Source organism: Athene noctua, chromosome 2 (assembly GCF_965140245.1).
Source record: "Athene noctua chromosome 2, bAthNoc1.hap1.1, whole genome shotgun sequence".
NCBI classification, from domain to species: Eukaryota; Metazoa; Chordata; class Aves; order Strigiformes; family Strigidae; genus Athene; species Athene noctua.
In genome coordinates this window covers 104,167,822-104,191,129 of record NC_134038.1, presented here as the reverse complement: position 1 = coordinate 104,191,129, position 23,308 = coordinate 104,167,822, and the positions used below count along the sequence as shown (strand labels likewise).

At 40.0% G+C, this 23,308-nt stretch overlaps 1 protein-coding gene across 2 annotated transcripts in view; it reads left to right on the top strand.

Moving 5' to 3' along the window:
- The first annotated feature begins 402 nt into the window (after nucleotides 1-402).
- The window catches only part of RECK (reversion inducing cysteine rich protein with kazal motifs), a 64,733-nt gene continuing 41,827 nt past the window's right edge, over nucleotides 403-23,308 (top strand). For both annotated transcript variants that reach the window (XM_074899782.1, XM_074899781.1), the window contains exons 1-6: nucleotides 403-511; nucleotides 4,345-4,403; nucleotides 12,090-12,164; nucleotides 15,739-15,775; nucleotides 20,756-20,841; nucleotides 23,135-23,182. In XM_074899782.1, coding sequence (XP_074755883.1) covers nucleotides 433-511; nucleotides 4,345-4,403; nucleotides 12,090-12,164; nucleotides 15,739-15,775; nucleotides 20,756-20,841; nucleotides 23,135-23,182 — 384 coding nt within the window. In that variant the 5' untranslated portion in view covers nucleotides 403-432. The remainder of the gene's footprint in view (nucleotides 512-4,344; nucleotides 4,404-12,089; nucleotides 12,165-15,738; nucleotides 15,776-20,755; nucleotides 20,842-23,134; nucleotides 23,183-23,308) is intronic.

The window sequence follows — 23,308 nt, the reverse complement described above, 5'->3', positions numbered from 1 at the left end:
ATCGCAAACGTTATGTAATCCCGCGGGGGTCTCTGCCTCCTTCACGAAAACCGTCTCCTAAATGCCGTTTCTCCTCAGCCCTCTTGTAAGCCTCTCCCGCCCGAGGCCTCCCTGCCCCCGGCCATGCCCGTGGCCGCTCCGGGGCAGGAGGGCTGCGGGCTCCCGGCGGCCCCAGGCCCCGCCCCTTCCCGCGCGGGGGGCGGGGGGCGGGGCGCGCGGCGGCGCGGGACGCGGCTCCCCGCCGCGGCGGCTCTCGCCCGCTGGAATGTCCGCGGCGGCCCGGCGGGGGGCGGGGCCTGGCCGGGGAGCCGCAGCCAATGGGGGCGGCGGGCGGCAGAGCGGGGCTGGGGGGGCGGCGCCGGCGGCAGGGCCCGTCCGGCGGGCGGGCGGGGGTCGCGGGGCGGGGCCGCGCCGAGGGTTCGCGGCCGGGCCATGGCGGTGAGGGCCGCTCGGTGGCCCTGGGCCCTGCTCTGCCTGGCGGTGGCTGCGCCGCGCCTCCCGGGGGCGGCCGGTGAGTTGCGAGCCGCGGAGGGGGGGAGCGGGGGGAGGCGGCTCCGCGGGTCCCTCTCCGACAACATGGCGAAGGAGCGAGGCCGCCCGCGGGGTGCCGCAGCCTCGGGGCGGTGGCGTCGCCCGCGGGGATGGCGCCGTGCGTGTCTCCTGCCTCGCCGCCGCTGCGGGCGGGCGGACTGGAGACGGGGGAGAGGGGGGACGGCGCCCCCTGTCCCCCGCTGCCCCCCGCTGCCCCCCGCACCTGCCCCGTGGGCGCCGGAGGCCGGTGGGCGCCGGAGGCCGGTGGGCGCGGGGCGGCAGCAGGTGAGGGCCGGGGGCGGCTCCCCGGGTGCCCGCGGGGCGCCGCCGGGAAGGGGCAGCGTCGCCTTCCTGCTGTCGGTCCCTCTTCCCGCTGCTGCTGCCTCGGTGTCCGGCCTTCCCGCCCCCCCATCCCGCTTCCCCGTGGAAAGCGCCCGCCTGAAACCCCGCTGCGAGGAGCGGCGACCGGGGAGAGGGGGCTGCGGTAGCGAGGAGGGGGGTGCAGGGCGACGGCCGCCTCTCCCACACCCCGCCCGGCAGTGCCGTGGCGATAGACCTCTTCCTTCACCCCACCGGGTTACGTGACTCGGGGCCGGGATGTGTCTTCGGCTGTCATCCCGAGGTCGGGGTTTGAAAGGGAGTAGATCTAGTGTCTTGTTCCAAGTGGGTAAAACCTGGCTGCTGGATTGCCGGATGACAGGTCAGAACAGCCCTTTTATTCCAGGGCTGATATTTTCAGTAAGAAGAATGGTATTGAACAAGATACTGAATTTTTTAAGCAGTGAAGGCAAGACGTTTAATAGAGAGGGTGGTGGTAAAGTAGTTTCCTGCATTAAAGTTGTGATAGCAGGTAGCTTCTTGACAGGACTAAAAAAGAGTAATGAAAAAAGACAGTACGAGCAGACACATTGGCAAATAGCCTTTAATAAATAGATCACGTTGGTAATACTGTCATGGGAATAGAAAATACAAAATAGGTGATACTTCAAAGCTGAAGACTGCAATCGCTGAGGCATTTATGGGCATTGCGTTGTTCTATAGTTCTGATTTCTAGGGGGGCACAGTTTTAGGAAGAAGTCAGTAAAAAGTAGCGGAATGAAATATGACATACTCTAGCCCAACTTTCCCTTGATAAACCTACTCACGTTGCTGAGATAGGAGATCTTGCCCAAGAAGAAAGTGTGGATGTTTCATAGCTGGACATGAATAAAATTTGAAAATGAAACATGAAAATTTTTTAGTAAAAGTAGAGAAAGTGGCAATGAGAAACTGACTGAAGGATGTCGTAAGGCATTTCAGAAGAGGTTAGCTGGAAAGAGAACTGAGGAATTGTGTTTGGAATGGACATTGTTAATAACTTCCATTTCTGACTTAGTCACTAGAGATCACTCTGGACCAACTTAATTTGCTTCTAATTCAAGATACCATCAATTGATTAGGATTGTGTATAAGAGGAATTAAACGACGATAAAGTTCAGGGTATTGTTACTTCATTATTACACTCTGGTACTCTGGTATAATTGGTAAGACTTGAACTCGGCAGTAGAAGCGATTGAGAAGGAGAACTATTGGTGTGTGTTAGTTCATTGTAGGAAGGTTGAGGGCCACTGAAAACTAGTGGATAAAAGGCCACGGTATTAAATAATCTATGGGAGGAGAGTTTAAAAAAGTGTTGCCTAAGATATTAATGAATTCATATTGCAGTGGCATACGCAGTTAAATATTGTCACCTAAGCCAATGTAAATGCTCTTTATGGTGAAACAAAACAACAAAAAAGTGATTGAGTAGCCAGTATTTTTGTTTGTAAGTAAAGCCTATGTTTAAGTACATTTGGTTGAATCTTTTTACTTATGACAATTAGTTTGCTGGGTATCTTTTCACTGTGAAACTGAACATTTTCTCCAGCGCCGTGTTAATGCGCTTGCAGTCTGATTGCATAGGCACTGAAATGTAGACACAATTCCGAAAATAAGTACGACTCTTGCCTTAAGAAAAACTATTTTTAGAAGTTAATGTGTTTTTTATCATTTTATATATTTCTCGTACCGTGGCTTTATAACAGGACTAAGAAAGTGTAAAGCAGAGCTTTTAAGTTAAGTGAAATAGTAACTGAAGTTTGAACATGGTGGAGCATACTAATGATGAAGTTGATTCTTGGAACAGACTGGCTTACTGAACATAGTGCAGGATAACCTGCAAGATCTCATGTGTAGCCATCAAATCGGAAAGATTTTTAAGCCATCTATGTCATATCTGAATCCTTTTCTGTAATGCTAGAAAATTGGCAAAAGTCATTTTTACAGTTTCATTTACTTCATCATGTTGTAAGCAGGATTTTGGTGCTGTCCTCATTTATTACAGGAAATTTGCTGCGTTGTTTCTAATTATTAATGAAAACATTCACCAGTTACAAGTCCTACTTTGGTTTTTCTTCTTTTCAGGAATGATAATAATGCATTAACATGTAGTTCAGTGCTGTAGTAGCCATTTAAAACTGTGGCTGTTTCAGACAACCTTTTCAGTGTTTTTTGGGGGTCTTTTTCCCTCCTTGATATGTTAAAACTGAAATTTTATTTTATTTTTTAATGTCCTTTCAGTATTGGAGAATTCTGGTTTTGATGGTGGTGAATTATTTTGGTTTTTAAATTGGGTATCTTCTTGTAACATCTTTCAGATGAAAACATTTGTATGCTGTGAAATTATCAAGGAATTCACACCCAAGATCCTTCTTGTTGGTTTGATCAAAATCTATTTAGTAACTAGGTATTGTGAAATGCAGCTTTATATATGTGGTATCATTGTACAGTATTGCTTTTATGTTGTATCAGTATGATATATGGTTCACATATGGTTGAGCAGAAATCTGTAATCATTAAATGATCCTCTGTGTGAAGATGTACTTGGAAGTAAAAGCTTAGAAGAAAACCTCTGTCTGTTTTCTGATACACTGTTCCAAACACTGGCCAGTGAGGATGGAAATGAGTATCAAGGAGTTGTGCAATTAATTTTATATTGGCCAAGCTTAACTCTGAATGAAGGAGATGTTTGGATGGTAGGGGAAACAAAGCACAACAAAGTGTAATGTTAAAAAAAATGCTGCTTTAAACCTTGATGTTTTGTGACTTCTTAGTGTTTCGGTTCTCATTTCTTTTCCTGTTGATGAGTTCATACCAGTGTTTGCTCTATGACTTCCATCTAGTCAGTCAAAACCACTCTTAATCATCCATCACTAGTGAAAAAATTTACAGATTTGCTCCAAGTTTTTAAGAAGCCAGAGTTCAATGAGCAGCTGTGTTCACAACTGTGTGAAAAGGGACTCCTGCTCTGATTTTCTTTTCTACCTGTTCCTGCACTTTCCAGATTCTGTGAGATGATTCCATTTACAAAGGCATATAGTCTGTATGGAGTTTTTTGGTGGGTTTTTTGTTCACATATTACTATTTTTTTAAATTATTACTATTTCTGCTGGGTTAATAAATTGAATTGCCTCATGCAGGGATTTGGCAGGTGCCAAGCTAGTGCAATTTAAGCAGCAGAAATGTGGCTAGAAGCAGAAGGAAGGACAGTGAGATCTTTTGGTGGCAGTGAGTGTTCAGGGGTAATTGTGGGACTTGATGAACGGATCCATGTCAGCTTCAGAATAAAACTTTCTCATGTTCTTTTTTTGCCTTTGGGAAAGAAAGTTTCTCAGTCATCTGTGGAGGAGACAAATTATCCTCATAGGCCATCAAGTAGGTGTTTCTGTTCAGAAGTGATAGTTAAGTTTTTCAGGTCTTTTAAACATCTTTTTCCCTCCCCCTGCTTTTCCATAGGCTTGTCTTGTTGTTACCATGCAAAGGACAACTTAATGTGCCGGGATGTCTGTGAACAGGTAAGCTTGTTTTAAATTTGGTTTATCACTCAGAGTTACAATCATGCCTTTAGACAATGATGTGGCAAGATTAGGGTTATAAAGCAAGTGATTTTCTGTGTGAATCCTATGTGTGAATCATGACATGTAATATTATTGCTATTTAAATGAGAACGTAAAGGTTTAAAATTGTAGTCGTCTTCCCTTTTGTAGTGGAAAGCAGGTTCTTTTGAAGTCAAGAAGAAATAAAGATACAAATAAAGATACAAATCTGAGATCAGGATTTGGTCAAGTGATAAGCATGTTAGGAAATGGAAAGGGTGAAAGTATTTTACCCAGTTTCTGGATCTTGTGTGTTTCCAAGTTTGGAGGAATTGAAAATGAAGATGATGATGATGTTGGTACTGTTCTTTCCTCCTGCCAGTTCTTGTTTCTTAGCTAAGCATTGGAGATACTCATGATGATAAATGACTTTGTGAATCCAGCAAAAATCTGTTTACTTAATCTGTTTGTAAGGTAATAACAAAGAGCTGTTTCTGCTAAATTCAAGCTTGGAAAATACCTCTCCACAACTTATGTTTAGATTTGTACCTTTGGATAGTATCTTGTACAGCTTTTTGTGCCTGTACTTATATAAATTTGTACACATAAAAATTTTGCTTCAGTAAAGCATGCATACACATATACACAGTTTTTATGTTAAAACTGTATCCGTACATCATACCTGCCCTCCTTTTGTTGTCTGCATTACCCGCTTTGGGGCTATTCAAGCACTAAACCTGGTTATGATTAAGTTTGTATTTATTTGTGATTGTACTAACAAAACTTTTTAGTTTAAATTGCACTTCTCACTCACTGATGTATTTATAGAACACAATCAAATCTCCCTTTTAGCTTTTCTGTTGTTAGGCCAAACAAGGAAAAATCTTACAGTCTATTCGCATAAGATACTCTCAATTCCTATAATTATTCTTGCAGTGCTTCCAGCTTAAGTTCATCTGTTTGAATACATGTAAGCAAAACTGTACGTGGTATTATAAACAAAAGTATAGCACTCAGTCTTAACGATTATGTTAAAAAGTGTGTAAGTAAGAGAAAGATATCCATTCCTCTATATAAACAAATTTAATTGGCAGGTTTAGTAGCTGCGTTGAGAGTGCATTTGGAATAATCTGTTCCATTCTTTCTTCTGTTCCATTCATTTGAAGTTCCCCGTTTGTCATGTGAATTCCTGTTAGCCCTTCATGAAAGGCCTTGAGCTTTTTACTGTCAAATTTCATCCCATTTCTGATACAGCACTTCTAATTATTGTGTACAGTTTCCTGTGGTTTTTGTGAAATATTCTGATCTTGTCTCCTCTGGATGATCTCTCTCTACCCAGATAATCAGCATATTCAGAGTCTGTGGTAAGAAATCTAGAACAAGTCTAAAGTAAGACTGGCGCCCCTCAAATTGTTCTACAAGGAGCTGTCTTAGTTACCTCAGGCTGGTAGCATCATTTTCTGAATGATCCTTTGATATAGGCCAACAAACTGGCTGAAGGGGCTGTCTACTATTTTTCTACTGACTTTCACATTCTGTAACTTTAACGTTTTGTGCAGCACGATTCAAATGCTTTGACTTTGTTGAATCCATTCTGGAATGTATGATTTGATACTTATGCCCTTGTTTGTAGGAAGAAGCTTTTCATACCTGGAGTGTGACTGTAAGGGGACAGAGTTGACTGAATGATTTGCCTTCTTCCATCTTTCCAAACACCTTTTCTGAAATATTTGCCATGTACTTGTGCCCTTGTTTGTACCATGCTGACATGATACTTCAATAATAATTTAAAAAAAAATAAATTCCTCCTAGACTTGGTAGTTTGAGCCATAAAACATTGAAGTTTCTTGCCGAGGATGACAGGGAAAGAGAGAGCAGGCTTGTGCCCCATATTGCTATTTAACTAATGCTTAGGGAATGCCAGTGACCAGGGTGCACAGACAGGAGTTTGTGCATTAACACAGCCAGTCCTTGTGGAGAGGGCCTGCAGGAGGTGCAGATGTACTGCTTGAGACTGACTGTAGCTGTTACATCCAGCAGGACAGTCTCTGGGTGGGCCAGCCACTCATGACATGTTCGAGGCCTTGACCCAGAGGGAGCTCTTGAGGAAGAATGTGTCCATCCAAGTCTTGGGCTGCAGGGAAAGGATGGTGTCTCTCTTTGAGTCAGTGGCACTTAAACTGTGGGTGGGAGTCATGCTCTGATCAGTTTCCTGAACTGTCATATCTAAAGAGGCTGAGGATAGTAGCATTGTCTTAGTGTAAATGGGAGCTAGACAAGCTCTTTGTGGGGAACCAGCAAGGGCAATATCTTGACTATGCATTGCATGGAAAGAAGGGTGGCCAGAGGCTATGCTTAGTGGAGACTGAAAGTTTGTGACTTCTGGCAGCAGGAAGAAGTTGCTTGGCCTGTCTTGGTATGTGTACTTACAGAATAGATTTGGGGCCTTAGAACAGGTGAGGAGAAACAAGCTTCATCAAGGGACCCATCTTGGCCTTATCAACCATGCCACCAGGAGAAGGACTCCCTTCTGCAGGGGATGGAGGCACTCATCTGCAGTCTAAGGTGCTTTGGTTTTAAGGGGCTCAGTTCTAGGATGTTGCGGAAATTGCAAGGGGTTTTTGATCCTTGGACTGTTACCCATTGGCTGCTCATCTACATGGACACTGGTGATATTATTGAGGGAGGCCTTGCATGGGTAAAAGGTGACTGCAGCCCAGGGTGAAGGGCACAGGAGACCTGGTGGTGGTGTTCTTGATCCTGCCAGTTAAGGAAAAAGGCTTGATTAAGAGTAAGGAATTCTGCTAACTAGTAATTCATCTACTTTAAGTGAGCCCTTTGCAAAAGAAAACTTGGATTACAGGTTTGTCTAACATGATTCAAACATCTAATTATTTTGCATTCTTATTAAGTATTATTCCAAGCTTAGTTTCAGTATCATCTCCTTTTTGTGATTATTTGATTCAGTCTGTCAGATACTGTAGCGTAGAATAAGTCTTTCCTTAATTGACATTTTTTTTCCCAAGTTTATTTCTGGGAAGTTTCACAATGATAAGGTTCCTGGCAGCATTCATCTTTCTATCACTCCAGAGATCTCTATCCAGATCCTCCTCCAAGCATAAGAACAGTCCATCCCAGTACTCGGGAAAACACGTTACTGTTTCAAGAGGCTAACTTGACTAGAGAGAGAAGTCATGAACAAGCTTCAGTGCATAAAGGCAGTATAGAGAAGGTAGAAGCAGCGATATTCTAAAAGAGGAATTCAGAAAGTTTGCCCAGGCATGTAAGGTTATACTGGGAAAGACAAAGCTCAGTTGGAGTTGAGACTTGCGGTGGATGTCAGGGGCAACAAGACATAGTATGGTAGTAGTTAAAGGCTGAAGAAGGAAAAATGTGTGACTGTTGCTGAATGCAGCATCTACTTTAGTGTCAACAAACACAGATAAGGCAGAGGTACTGAATGCCTTCTTTCCCCAGTCTCTGTTTACAAGCTCTCCCAGTCCCCTGTACATAGAATCAAGGTTGGTTGAGTCAAGAATTATGTGAGAAAATTTGACCCGTACAAGTCCATGGGACTAAATAGACTGCATTAGCTGGTGCTGAGAGAGCTGGCTGGTATTACTGCAAGGTTACTCTCTATCGTCTTTGGAAGGTTGTGGAACTTGAGGGAGGAGCCCAGTGACTGGAGAAGGACAAACATTGTACCCATCTTAAAAAAGAAAAAAAAAAAAAAAAAAAAAAAAAAAAAAGGCAAACAAACAAAAGAAGTAAAAAACCCACTAAAGGGTGGTTCATAATCCAGCAAACTACAGACTAGTAATCTCTTAAATCCCTGGGAAAAATCATGGACAGAATCTTCTCAGAACACATTTCTGAGCATGGAAGGAGTAAATAATGCCTGGCAAACCTGGTTGCCTTTGATAATAAAGTTAGATTTCTGGACAAGGGGAAAGGAGTGGATGTCATTTGTGTTGACTTTAGCAAGAGTTTCAGCACTGCCTCCCTCAATATTTTTTTTTATCCATTTTAAGATAATACAGTTTTGATGGATGGACAATTAGATGAATAAAAAGAGTTGGTTGGATAATCAGGCTCAGAGATTAGTGGGTCCTACTCTGCCTGCAGGCTAGTAAGAAGTGGCATACCAAAGGGGTCTGTCCTAGGACCTGTCCTGTCTAACGTCTTTATTAATCACTTGGAAGAGACGACAGATTCCATCTTGTTGAGTTTTCAGGCAATTCCAAGCTAGAAGGAAGAGCTGTCATCCAGAGGGACCTGGACAGATGGAAGGAATTGTCCAACGGGAACTTTATTAAATTCAACAAGAACAAATGCAATGTCCTGCACCTCAGAAGAAAGAATTGCTTGCAACAGTATGAGCTGAAGGTTGATTTGCTAGGGAGTGCGTTTGCTGAAAAAGGACCCAGGGGTACTGGTATAGAGACAGCAAGCTGAACAGGAGCATGCAAATGTGCCCCTATAGTAAAAAAAGGCATCAACCGGAACATAGCCAGTAGGTCTAGAGAAATGAATCTCCACATTTAGTCAGCACTTGCTAACCCTGTCTAGAATACTGTGTCTAGTTTTGTCGTCTGTCCCATCCGTCCGTGTCGTCGTCCCCCCCCCCCCCCGTTAGAAGACAGACATCAGTTAACTGGAACGAGTTAGCAGAGTCGCCAAGGTGATGGGGAATGGGGGTGGGGCTGGATCGCATCACCCCTCTGAAGAGGCTGAGGGAACTGCCTTTAGCCTGGGGAAGGAGGAGCACCTCAGAGAAGCCTTCTGATACCTGTAGTAAGATTGATCAGAAGACAGAGCCAGTCTCTTCACAGTGGTACATAGTGGGAAGACTAGAGAAACTAGAGAGTTCCAGCTGGTTATAAGGAGGAAGTTTTCCACCATGAAAGCAGAGAGGCTGTGGATTTTCCATCCTCAGAGGTTTTCACAGCCTAACTGGATAACACCCTGAGCAACATGGTCTGGTCTCATGGTTGACCCTGCTTTGAGCAAAAGGTTGAAATAAATGATCTTCTAAGATTCTGTTCAACCTGAATTGTTTTATTATTCTATGGCCCCAGAAGACCCCAGATACTACTACAGTTCTTTCTTGCTCTCATTTCTGACATCAGTACTATTCTCTTGTTTTTCTTTCCATGAGTTTATCGTATTGCAAATTTAGAATAGAACTGTAATGTGTTTCTCCTTCTGAAAGATCTGAAATGCATCCATGTTTCAGTTGTTCCTGTAATTTCAAGTTTCATATCCCACATTAATACGTATGTTTCCATCCCTTTTGTTTCCCAGTTTCTTGTCTTAATTTATGTTTTACTTAATTGGACTGCTAAAGGAACAAGTTCCAAAAAGATGATTAATGTGGACCAGAAAACAATTTAAAATGTGCTGAGCTCAACTTATGTAAACACTGCCATGAAACTTTACAAAACAAAACCAAAACAACAACAAGAAAAACAGCAAAAAGATTGATGAGGTAAAGGCATCTTGTAATAGACTTTGAAAATACTGCTACTGTTATAAGGAAGTGAGATGAACAACACTACAAAATGGTCTGAATGACACCTGGGGAAAAAAAGATAAATTTACATGATTCAGAATTGTGCATGGAAGTCGGTAAGTTAACGTAAGATTTCTTCCCAAGTTTAGCTGTACAAAATAACTTGAAAGAGTCATTTTGTATAACCTCATGCGCAGAGAGATGCTAACTTCAAAATTAAATCAGTTTGATCAGGATCTTGATAGTTAGGTTTTTAATATCCTCAGTCATGGGCTTTCCACAGCCTCTCTGGGGAATCTGTTTTCAGCACTTAACTGTTCTTATGGTGAAGATTTTTTTTTTTTTTTCCTTTGCATCCAGTTAGAATTTCTCTTGCTGCAACTTATTACTGTTGTAACTTATCCTTCCACTGTGCAACTCTGAGAACAGTCTGACTTGCCTTTTCTATAATACATCTTCAGGTACTGGAAGACAGGAATTTAGATCCCTCTGCTTCCTCTTAACAGGTTGAACAGACCTTGGCCTGTCTTGGTATGTTGTAAAGTCCAGCATCTTTTGTGGCCTTCTACTGGACTCTCTGCAGTTCATCAGAAATGTTTCTTGCACAGAGGTGGCACAGAACTGGGTTTGATATTACAGATGTGGCCTCATCAGTGCCTGATAGAAGCAAACTGTCATCTTCCTTTAACCTGCTGGCAGTGCTGCTGCTAATGAAATGGAGTGTGCTGTTAGCTTTCAGTGCTGCACCCATGCACTGATGACCCATGTTCAACTTGTCATCCACCAAGACTCAACGCTGTTTTCTGCAAAGCTGGCTTCTAGCCAGTGAGTACCCAGCCTGTACTGTTGCATGGTGTTACTCCATTTCATCTGCAAGATTCTGTGTTTGCCTTTGTTGAACTGCTTGAGTTTCCTGTCAGCCCATTGCTACAGCCTGTTGAAACCCATCTGAGTGACAGCTCCGCCTTCTGGTATATTGGTGACAGCTCCCAGTTTAGGCTCATCTGAGTACCTGTTGAGGATTTTATCTGTCCCATTGTTGTCTCACGAGTAAAGCCATTTACAGTATTGGTTTAACTCTTACGTTATACCACTTCTAAGTGGCCAGCACTTAGACGTTGAGATGCTGCTGACTGCTAATCTTTGAGCACTATTGTCCAGGCAGTTTGTCACCCACTTTGTACTTTACTCATCCATCCACATTTCACCAGTTTGGCTCTGAAGATACAGTGGGAGACCATGCAAAAACCTTTTTAAAGTCAAGATAGAAGCATAAACCGTTCTCCACTTTTTTTTTTACTAAACCAGTTTTTTTCATTAGGGAAAGCTGTCAGGCTAAATTTGCCTTTGATATGTCTGTGCTGACCCTAGACACCTTCTTGTCCTTCATGTGCTCTGAAGTGGCTTCTGCAAGGATTTGTTCTACAGTCTTCCTGCTGGGTGAGGTTAGGCTGAATAGCCTGTAATTCCCCAGGTTGTTATTCTTGCCTTTCTAATGGATACGATGTTTGTCTTTTTTCTGTCACCAGGAACCTCATCCAATCACTACAGTCTTGCAGTGACAGTGGCTAGCTTCTCAACATCCTCAGTTGCATCACATCCAGCCTTATGAACTTCTGGATGTTCAGTTTGCTTAGCTGGTACTTGACCTTGCTCTGCTGTGGGTAGTATTGATTTCCCTGTTAATTTTGGTAGTCTCCTTAACTAGTCTAGGGTTTGTTCATCTTTGTTCTATAAAAATTATTTGTTTCAGGGTTTTTTGGAAGGAGTTCAGTTGCCTGAGGTCATGTAACATGTAGCAGAAGGCTAATTATATAAGCAGAGTTGTAAAATATTTTGATATGCAGGGCAGAAATCCTCTGTTTTTTCACACTGCCTATTCAATAGAAACTTTTTGAAGTTTAGAACACTTGAAGTGTTTTAGAGGAAATTCTCACTCACTTCTAAATATAAAAATTCCTTCATCAAGAGTGCAACATATTTGAAAAACGATAGATATATAAAATAAAATCTTAACTTTTCATTGTTTACAGATGTTAGTCAAAATTGTCAAAGGATAGGAAGTAGTAAAACGAAACCAATTAAATCAGTTGAAAAAAGTATTCAATGTGTAGTTACATTCTATGTTTTAAGGTGTGGTTTATTTCTAACAGATTTTGTCTTCTAAGAGTGATTCCCGTTTGAAGCATTTACTGCAGCGAGCACCTGAGTATTGTCCAGAATCAATGGTAAGGCTTACTAGTTTTTAATTAAAGAAAACAAAACATCTTATATTAACAGTTTTGCTTGCAAAAAAAGGTTTTGAAATTACTTGTACTTTATTTACTCTCTGAGATTTGAGCTGGTAGAACTTGTGTGAATGTCTTCAAGCCTTTTCTTGTTAGGAGAACTAGAAAAATTCTTACCATGAAATTTGATTCTTAAAGTAGAATTATTTCTTTTTTAAAATCTATCATATATTACGCCATTTTACTAGGTATCCTGGTTGTGTAAGCTATGAAATGCAATGAAAATCTGACCTATGTTGTAAAAAAATTGTGCTAGGTGATTGTCACATGGGTGTTGATGTCAGCAACATGAATGAGATCATGTGTTCCAGCTTGTGTATAGGACAAAGCTGTGAGGTCTTGATTGGGCTGAGGCCAGGAGACCCTCATAGCTGCTCTGAATGGTTTATGGCTGTATCTGACAAACTGAAGTAATGCTTTTATTGGATAAGTAAGATTATGGTTTCCTAAAAGTTCTCTAGTGTACCACTAAAAAAATGAAGAATGTAATCTGCTTCCTGTCTTAGAGCTGATCTAATTGGGGAAGAGATAAGCAATATCATTCAGGAGTATCTGAAAGGGGGGAAGTGATTGATACCATGATTTTTTTAATTCCCAATTACCATCTTTGTAAATGGCAAGTTTACTGTCCAGTGTGTATCTTAATTTAATATTGCTGAACTGGTAATATTTATAAATTTTTGTAAAAGACATCTAGATTTAAAATAGTTAACAGTTCAACTTTATACTATATTTGCTGTTTTCAGATACCACTTGTCTTTGTTGGAGAGGTGTTCTAGTGTCATTCCACAGATGAGAGGATATGTTATGAATTAAATCAGATGGTCTGTTTTCTGGAGCATTGGTTACAGACAGTGTGTTGTCTATATTCTTTCAGGTAATTTGATAGAAAGGGTATTGCCTGACATTAAGTAATACAATAACTGCCAACACAAAGGGCAACTTTATCTTAGAATTATAGAATCATTTGTGTTGGAAAAGACCTTTGAGAACATTGAGTCCAACTGTTAACCTTCTCATGAAATAAAGTCAACTGAATCAATGGGGTGGAACTAGTAGAAGTAGCAGCTCTTTACCCTGTTCTTCTGAGCTGACTTTGATATTTAACCTAAGTGGGAAACTCCCACAGATGCAGGGGAGGACAGTTTTAGGTCATTAGATACAGATCCATTGCAACTTCAGAAAGTCATTAATTCCTATGACAGAATCACTGCATGACAGTATGGGTTGCTGTTTCAGTGTGATTGAATTGAATTCTTTCTTTTGTTTTAAAGAACATGTTCCACACTTTGATTTAAAGGCCCCTGTGATGGGTTGACCCTGGCTAGACACCAGATGCCCACCAAGCTGATCCATCACTCTCCTCCTCAGCTGGAAAGGGGGGAGAAAATATGACGCAAGGCTCATGGGTCGAGATTAAGGACAGGGAGAGATCACTCGCCAATTACTGTCATGGGCAAAACAAACTCAACTCAGGGAAAAAAATTTCAGTTATTGCCAATCAAAAGGTCAGAGTAGGATAATGAGAAATCTGAAAACACCTTTCGCCCACTCCTTCCTTCTTCCCAGGCAAAACTTCACTCCCAACTTCTCTCCCTCCTCGCCCTGAGTGGCTCAGGGAGACAGGGAATGGGGGGTTGTGGTCAGTTCATCACATGTTGTGTCTGCCACTCTTTCCTCCTCATGCTCTTCTGCTGCTCCAATGTGGATCCTTCCCATGGACTGCAGTCCTTCACAAACTGCTCCAGTATGGGTCCTTTCCAGGGGGTACAGTCCTTCAGGAACAAATTGCTCCTATGGGGCCACAAGTCCTGCCAGCAAACCTGCTCCAGCATGGGTTCCTCTTCATAGTGTCACAGATCCTGCCAGAAGTCTGTTCCAGTGTGGGCTCTCCACAGGCTGCATCTTCCTTCAGAACACATCCACCTGTTCTGGTGTGGAGTTCTCTATAAGCTGCAGGAGGGTATCTGCTCCAGTGCCTCGAGCACCTTCTCCCCCTTCTTCACTGACCTTGGTGTCTGTAGGGTTTTCTCTCACATATTATATATACTCCTCTCTCCCAGCCACTGTTGTACAGCAGTTTTTACCCTTCTTTAAATATGTTAACCACAGACGCACTACTAACATTGCTGATGGGCTCAGGCTTGGCCAGTGGCAGGTACATCTTGGACCTGGCTGACATTGACTCTGTTGGACATGGGGGCAGCTTCTGGCATCTTCTCACAGAAGCCACCCCGACAGCTGTCCCACTACAAAAACCTTGTCATGTAAACCCAGTATACTCCTTAAGACTTGTCACGTGCCTTATTACTCTGCAGAATTTTCCTCTGATTTCGTCTAATAAAGGTTTTCCTAGTCCTTACTTAAAAAATACTGAATTCAATATCACTGTACTAAAATGCATGTAATCCTTCAAGGTTTTTCTGTACTCTTCTAATTTTAAATAATATACCATCATCATATTGTCTAAGTGTTGTAAAATGTCAGTTGTAGGATGTTAAACATCTAGCATACAGCGTATAGCTACTCCCATAGCTTTTATTTCTTCAGGCTTCTTATGCAGGGCACCCACTGTAACTATGATATGTACTTGTTACTAATAGTTGAACTAAAATTCTTACCTTAGATGGAATTATTATTCTGCTGCCTAAACCTCCTTCTTCCAGGACATTTGTAACTCTGATTGGGTGGGTAACGTAAGAACCTGTGGCAGACCAGTTTCTGACCTGAGATTTCTTTTATACTAGACCCAGTGTAAAGAATCCCCCGTAGTCAGCTTGGCCAGTAGTCTTGGTAATAACAGTAATGAGAGAGATAGGGACAGCAACTCTTTGGTAAGGTCTTCACCTTTTCTTTATTCTGAAAAGAAAAAAAAAAAAAAAAAAAGAAACAAACATTTACAGAATTCTGGGCCACGTGGGTCATTTAGCAGGACCTGTGCTTAGGACCAGAAGTGCTTTGCAGCTGGGGTGAGCCCAACAGATCCCTATTGTAACTTTTCCTGTAAACTTCATGTACACATCTCTTTTTTCCAGGTATATATCTTTCCCTGAAGGTACATTTCTCTGGTTTCTGGGGTACCTTAAAACCTTTTTATTTTGTGTGTGGTTACATGTGTTTTCCAGGGTTTTTTTTAAGCTGGTGGAAAGGAGTGCTAGGGCAATAAGCTTCTCCACAGGTCTTGGTCCTAGATAAATGTTTGTCTGAACAGTTGCTACTGTTCTCTAAACACTGGTGGACAAAGTTGACTAGCTAACATATTCCAGGTAATCACAGTATGTTCTGCACCTACAAAAACACTGCTATTGATTCCATACTCTGTAGATGGCAGCCTTCTCGTCAAAGCAGGTGATACTTAACTTATATCATGTAGTGCTTCTTCAAAAGATGTTTTAGACGTAAGAATTCTTCCAATAAGATATTTAAAACGGAGGGTGAAAATGCTGGTTTGTGTCTGTTAGAAACTCTCTTATTCTGTAGACTGACTTTTGCTTAATTGCGTTTTCCTTTTCAGGGAGAAGTGTGGGGCTGTATAAATTCTTCTTTGCCAGGTAAGAAATACTAGTTTACTATTGAATTGTGTGGCTTTTTTACCATACGCATGTTTTGGTATTGTGTCTACCACCTGCACCTGTAGATTTCATGCTAATTGAGCTTTCTTTGTGCTTCCATTATAAACTGTATTTGGTGTTTCATTTCCTTTAATCTAAACTGGATTACCTGTGCATTTTTTAACACTTTGTAGTTAGAAAATGTTTAATATGTTTGTATGATTAAACATGTGTGCTTCTGACATAATCCAAGAAATAAAGTTTCTTTCCTTTAAAGGTTCTCTATCAGTTTCAGTATAATTTAGCCTGATCTGTGAAATCATGGATTATTGCAATTTTGCTCTAGATGCAGTGTAATTTGGAAAAAAAAATAGTGACAGGGGAAATAGTAAGAACTAGACAAACAATTTAAGTGCAGAGGCTCAAATCAAGAACCAAACTGCTTGGTACAGGTGGATTTAGAAAGTTAAAGTATAATCACAAATTAAAAGGAGAGATCAAAACCAAGTGAAATTGGACTTAACTAGTACTATTTTATTATACGTCATTTCTAAAAGACTTTTGAGTGAAATTACCATGCTATGGTTGAAAAAGTGAGGAAAGAGGAGGCTGTAACAGTTTTATAGCATCTGCTCAGACCTCCCCACACACCCTGGCTTCAGATGCAAACTGGTTGATTCCACTGCATGCAAAGAGATTTGCTCTCATGTTTTGCTAATTTTACTTAGAGAATAAAGAGAACTTAGAGTTTACTTAACTAACTCTTTTAGAGTTGCAGTGCTTCTGTCTCATCTAAAATTTTTAGTTGGAGACAATACCTAATCTTAATTACAGCTGTCATAACACAACAGATGCTAAATAATTTGGGATTCTGACTTACAACTTACACAAATGATGTATCAAGTAGTGTGTGTGTGTATATATATATATATATATATTTTGTGTTTTCTCCTCTTCCATTCCATCCCCACAGCAACTTGATTTTACTCATCTGTGTTAACATTTTGAAATTGTTTGATTTGCCATTAACTTTATCACAATAGTTACCTTAAAATGTTACTATTCTCACAGCTGCCACTTGAGCTACCATTCTTTTTCACATTTGTTTCCACTTTCTTAAACACATCGTGATGGTCTTCTATTAACTCTCTCTTACGGCTCATCCTCACAAAACAACACTCTAAGTCATGTTTTATTGTCCTTGCCAAGGCAGTACTGTAAGCCTTAAATACTTAAGACTAGATGTTTGGGAATGTAAGTATTCTCTGAAAGAAAATTATTTTTCCATGTTTTCTGAGGGCAAGTATCATTAGTTTGTCAGTGTTTGTTTATTAAATCCAGTAGGTCTACAGAACATGTATTATTTTTTGGGACTTGTCTAGGAAATCAGTGTCTTTATGACCATGCACATACGATATGGTTCAAGAAACTGCTTAGAAAAGATCATCAAGGGACCCCCAGGTGGGGGTGGGGGGAGGATAGCAAACCCAGCAACCTGTAATTCTTTTCTGTAAGTAGACTGTGGAAGACTTCAGAGACAGCATTCTGTCTTGGGCTTTCTTGCACCCTTCTTGACACATGCAGCTCCTCAACATGAGAAGCCTAGTTGTTTTTCACTTTCTTCTTTTTCCATCTTCCTTTTTGCTTTCCTCCCCAGTTTTCTCAGGATCACAGTGATCCAGCATTTCTCGGGTACTTTCAGAATGTTGAATGTTTCTCTCATCACAAAACAAATGAATCAGAGATGACGTTCTAATTTTTCATATTTATGCAGCATTTTACCTCTCTTTCTGACTTCAAAACTCTTGTGAAAACTGCAGTAAAATGTTTGTAATAAGGAAGAAAAATGTGTTTATACTTCAGAGATCTGCATTGTACTTCTATCAGTTAATTTGGTGAATAATCAGAACTATTGACTCCAGTTAATTAATTGTGCACTGAAGGTGTATTTTCATCTAGAAATGCATGCATTTTTAATTACTTTGACTACAAAATTAATTTACAAGTTGGTATATTAAAATTGTAGTTCAGTGTTTTTTGAAGATGTAACATCAATTTTTTTCTACACAAGCTTGTCAGCTACTTGTAAACATCCTGGGGAGAGGGCCGCTTGCCAGGAAAATACTAACTCTGGCTGAAACTTAACAGCATTCCTAATTTGGCATATATTTGTAGCTTGCTTCATTCTTCTATCACAATTTAGTTCCAATAAAAGTATGCCTGAAAACCACAGGCTCTGTATTGCACAAAACATGGACGCTTGATTATTCAGTGGTGTTTCACTGGTGACTATTCAGTGGTGACATTGCCCCTGAAGCTGTACAGCTATATTTGTCATGTGTTTCCTCTGGATATAGCTGGTTATCGCAGCAGAGATTTCTGGAAATCTTGTGTTCTTATTGCACGTGATGCTACTTTTGTTTTTTAGATTGCTTATACCTTACAACATCAATCCTACTGATAAATATTCTACCAGACATTACTGTTCTGTTTGAAAGGAGTCTCTGTATAGCTCCACATATGAAAATTATGCAGAAATAACTGCTATATTATTTTAGGCCTAAAAGGGAATGTACTGAGTAGTTGATTTGGCAATTAACTGTACATATGTAGTTAAACATATGTGCATTACTTCCATGAAGACATGCATTTATTTTTGGAATTAGTTTAAAACAATGCATCAGACTCCAAATTTTTGGACATTGATAATAACTACTGATGTGTGCATAGCAACCATCTCTAACACTTTCAAAAAGATGCTCAATTTCTGAAAAACAAATTCCTTACTCCAATTATGGAAGTGGAAGGTGAGCTGAATTTGCAGTTGTTTGTGGTCTTCACAGCTGCTTTGGACTAGTTTGGATTTGAAAGGTGAGCCAATACTCTGAACAGATGTAAAGAGGGTTTGGACAGTCTCCAAAAAGACCAGTAAATTACTGGCCTGCAGTGCTTCCAGAAGGTCTGAACCATTCAGGTGGTACACAGCCGCTTCAAGCTGACAGAATGCAGGCTGTTCTTCACCTTTGCCTCTGCTTTCACTACCCACTATGTAATTCTACTACCTTGTGTCCAGCATCAAGGTTTTAACTTGCATTTTAATAAATGTCATTAATATTTTAATTTGCCTGGAAAATACGTTAATTTAGCTAAAGTTTTTGCTCCTCCTTTATAAATTTACTATTAGTGTGTTTTCTTAATTTGCCTATTGGAGTGTCATGACAGGCTGATACTGGTAAGACTTTCTATGACACCTGTGTTTGTAAAGCCGACAAAGCATATTTTAAAGGCAGTTTTGTTCACAATAATACCTACTGGTGATTGTTTTCCATTAATTGCAATGATTTTTAATGACTGCTTTTTTTCCAGTATTTTCTTAGCACTTGGATTTAAGCTCACTGCTCTCTAACTCCTACCTCATTCACTTCCCTTTTTTAAAGCTGGACATCCCATGTGACTTTCTGAATAGGCATTTCTACTGGGCTTAAGAACACTTTTTTTTAAATTAAGTGGTTGATTCTTTTCCTTCATACTTCTTATTTCTACATAAGGGATATAATTTGTGCGTGTCCTAAACCACTGCTTTATTTTTAAAATATTCATAACAAAAATGAGTAGTTAATTTGAGCTAAATCATTCCACCCCTTGCCCTAAGAAAAAGTGTGTAACAAATTTGTCACAGCTGCTGGGCAGCTGCATAGGTTAAACCTTCCCTTTAATTTTTGCCTTTAAAGTTATATGAGAAATAGATACAGGAAAGCATTCTTCTTTTATTTGATTTCTGATGTCTTGAAAACATCAGAAAATCTGTATGTGTGAATAGATTAAGAGGATGAAACAACTTATGGCAGCAATTTGCTTTTCTATATAACTTTATGGGAAGAAATGAGGATAATGGGAATAGTGAAATAAATGGAAAAAGAGAGACAGGGAGATGGGAAACTTTTGAAGATAATTCTGTGTATGCAACTGTTATTGGGGGGGGATAAACCACAGAGGAAGTGGTGTGGTTTAACTCCAGCAGGCAGCTAAGCACCATGCAGCTGGTCACTCACTCCCCCACCTATGGGATCGGGGGTAGAATCAGAAGGGTAAAAGGGAGAAAACTTGTGGGTTGAGGTAAAAACAGTTTATAAATTAAAATTGGAGGGAAAGTACCAAACAAAAAAAAAGGGGAGGGGGAAAACAAAACCAACCCACAAGAAAAACAAACGATGCAAAAGGAACAGTTGCTCACTACCAACTGATCGATGCCCAGCTAGCCCCCATGCAGTGGCAGCTCCTGACAACCTCCCCCTCAGCATGACACCATATGTTAAGGGATATCCCTTTGGTCAGTTGGGTTCAGCTGTCCCACCTGTGTCCCCTCCCAACTTCTTGTGCACCCCCAACCTTCTCACTGGCAGTGCAGTGTGAAAAGCAGAAAAGGCCTTGACTTTGTCTAAGCACTGCTGAGCAATAACTAAGACATCCTTGTGTTATCAACCCAGTTTTCATCACAAATCCAAAACATAGCCCCATACTAGCTACTGTGAAGAAATTTAACTCCATCCTGACCAAAACCAGTACAGGAAGCTTGAAGAAAAAGTAAGAAACATTCTGGGTTGACAAAGTTGGTAGCAACATATGCTATTGAAACCCAACAAGATGATGTTTGCTTATATTCAGATTAGATAAATTAGATAAATAAACTCTCCTACTTCAGTGAATATATAAAATAATTTGCATAACTGTATAGAAGGTACTTCATAATTGCCAAATTCAGCATTTATTAAGGCACAGACTTGCTTTTTTCTTGCTTAAAGTTAGTTTGGAATGACTTCATAAATTGCAATAAAAATGTAATCTGTGACTAGGCTTCTTGAATGAGAAAAGGATTATCAAGTTGTGAAAAAGATTGAGAAGTTGCTGACTCATGGGGAGGGAAGGGAAAATGATGGAATAGTTTCTACTGTAATATGGACTGCCATCTTATTTTCAAAGGAGTTCTGAAGAAGTCTGACGGGTGGGTTGGTTTAGGTTGCTGTGAGCTAGCTATTGCTGTGGAATGTCGGCAAGCATGTAAACAGGTAAGGCTTTCTAATGTTTTTTTCTCTGGTTAATGTCAAATGATGCTGTCATTGAATTCATTTATGTATTACTGTTTATCAACCTCAGACTTAACGCATTTTTTTACATCAAAATTAAATTATCACATAAACTCTTCTTAAAATTGTAAAATATGACTGGATACTTCCCAGGAAGTACTATTGCTGATAAATGTCAGCAACCAAATTCCAAAAACCAAAACAAAGAAGTTTTTAAAGTGAATTTTCAGTAAAAAAGTCAAAGTTCAGGTCTACTGAGATGAGAACCTAGTTAAAAAGAAGTGGTGGGGTTTTGGAGCAGATTTTTTTGGGTATGTATTTTCAGTTGTGCTGTAGGACTAGGCTGCTTGCTACAACTTGATGAGCCTGAAGAAGAAATTTTAAGACCTTAGGGTTAGCAGTGCCTTTTTTTGTACATTTTGATTCCACAATTAATTGCTCAGTAATGAAGATAGAGTTGAGATGAAATGTTACTGTGTTTATAACTTTGACACCACAGAAGTTCCAGTATGAGAGTGAGCAGGCTAGATACAGTGATGTCCTAGCACCACTGCACTTGGCAGTTGGAGCTAATCCACTTAGTTTTGCTGTGTAAACAGTAGGTGTGTGATTATAGCTGATGAGCTCTAGTTTGTTAATTTGTAGTGATTTATTGACTGAATCCATAAAGAATCTGAAGCTCTCTTTGGTTATGCTAAATTTAATTTCTCATTTATTTTTTTTTGTCACAATCTTTACATGAAAGTTTTATTTTAAAATAATGCTGAGTGGAAGGCAATATGTGGCTGTTTCTAAGATCTCCTTATTTTTGCAGTGTATTTAGTGATGCAACATTGTGGTTATGGCTTCAAATAGATTTTTGTGCCTCTTCAAAGATGTTTTTGTTCATCAGATGGAAGAAAGTTGGTTTTGGTGTTACTATATCACTATTTTTGCCAAGTTACAGTTTTAAGCATAATACATGAGTATAACAATAACATTTTTATTAAAAATCTGTGAAGCATTTTGATTTTTCTTTTTTTCTTCATATATACGCTTGTGACTTAAAAAGTTTTTCAAAGTCAAAGACCATATACTTATTTATCATCATCCTTGTAACTCAGCTCTGGAGCACAGATGTACTTAATATTCACTGTAATATCTTGCATGTTACCTGTGTAATCTTAACCTTGGACCAGCAGCCTACTGCAGATTGTTGTAATGAAAAAAAAAAAGACGCTACCTTCACTCAAAAGCATATAGTTTAAGCTATTTGACAAGAGCAGCAAGTACACAAATTGAGTAGTGAGGAAAAGAAATGAGGAGTAAACAAGCTGGGTACTTTCAGTCTTCTGGAAAAAGGATACATGTGTATGCTCCCAAATTTGGATTTCCTAGCAAAGTTTTCAAGCTTATACTAATGTTTGTTTTCCAGACCTGATAAAAAACCTTCTGTTTATTGCAGTGTCCTATGAAATTCTGTTCATTTAATCTATTGTTGTAGCATTTCTCACTATTCTTAGAATCAGATGCTGTATTGTTTGATTGCAGACTCTGCTGTCTTAGAATCTTGGCTGTATTTTATACTTTAACTGACTCTGATACATTTCATATGATTGTCATTTCAACTAAAATACAGATACTTCCCAAACGTTAGGGATAATGGGAAATAGGTTTTGGAGGCACTGTGGAGACAGTGATATGATAGGTCCAAGGTCAGACTTTACCCTGGTATTTAAATTACTGGAGGGGGAAATAACTAATGTTAATTGTAATAATAGTTTTGAATATCTGTCATCTAAAAAAGGAGAAAGAGGTAATCTACAGAATAAGGTGGTCTGCAGTTTGAAGTGAGAATTTCTGCAACGCAGTTTGACACCAGGAACTGTAAGACTGTAGGTACAAGAGGGAGAAGGGAAAGAGGCACAGAATTAGGACTGAACATGCAAAATAGGGAGATTTTTATGCTCATTTCTTCCATTTCCTAAATGTTTCCTGTATTCTGCTCTATCTGGTAAACCTTTCACAAATCCACAGTTGCTTTGTGTGCCTCCAGTATCAACTATCTTGGTGCAGAAATAGGAGGTTTTGCTTTTTAATTAAATGTCATATTGACTGTCATGATTTCTGCTTTTCTTAAAGATTTACATGGATTCTTTAGGTTCTTAAAAAGGAACTTTATAATAGATTGTGAATCCATGGTTATCACAGTAATCTAAAGGTAAAAATCATCTTTATTTTGCAATGTGATTTTATGATTTCCTACTACAAATAGAGAAATTTATCTGTCTTTCAGGCTTCTGCAAAGAATGATGTTTTAAAGGTCTGCAGGAAGGAATATGAGGTATGTGTATATGTGTCTGGATATATCTTGCTAAAAATCAACTGGTTTATAAATTCTTTTAAAAGTGTCTTGTAGAAGAGGGAAAGTCCAGTCGTCTTACAGTCGTATTTCTGGATATACTCATTT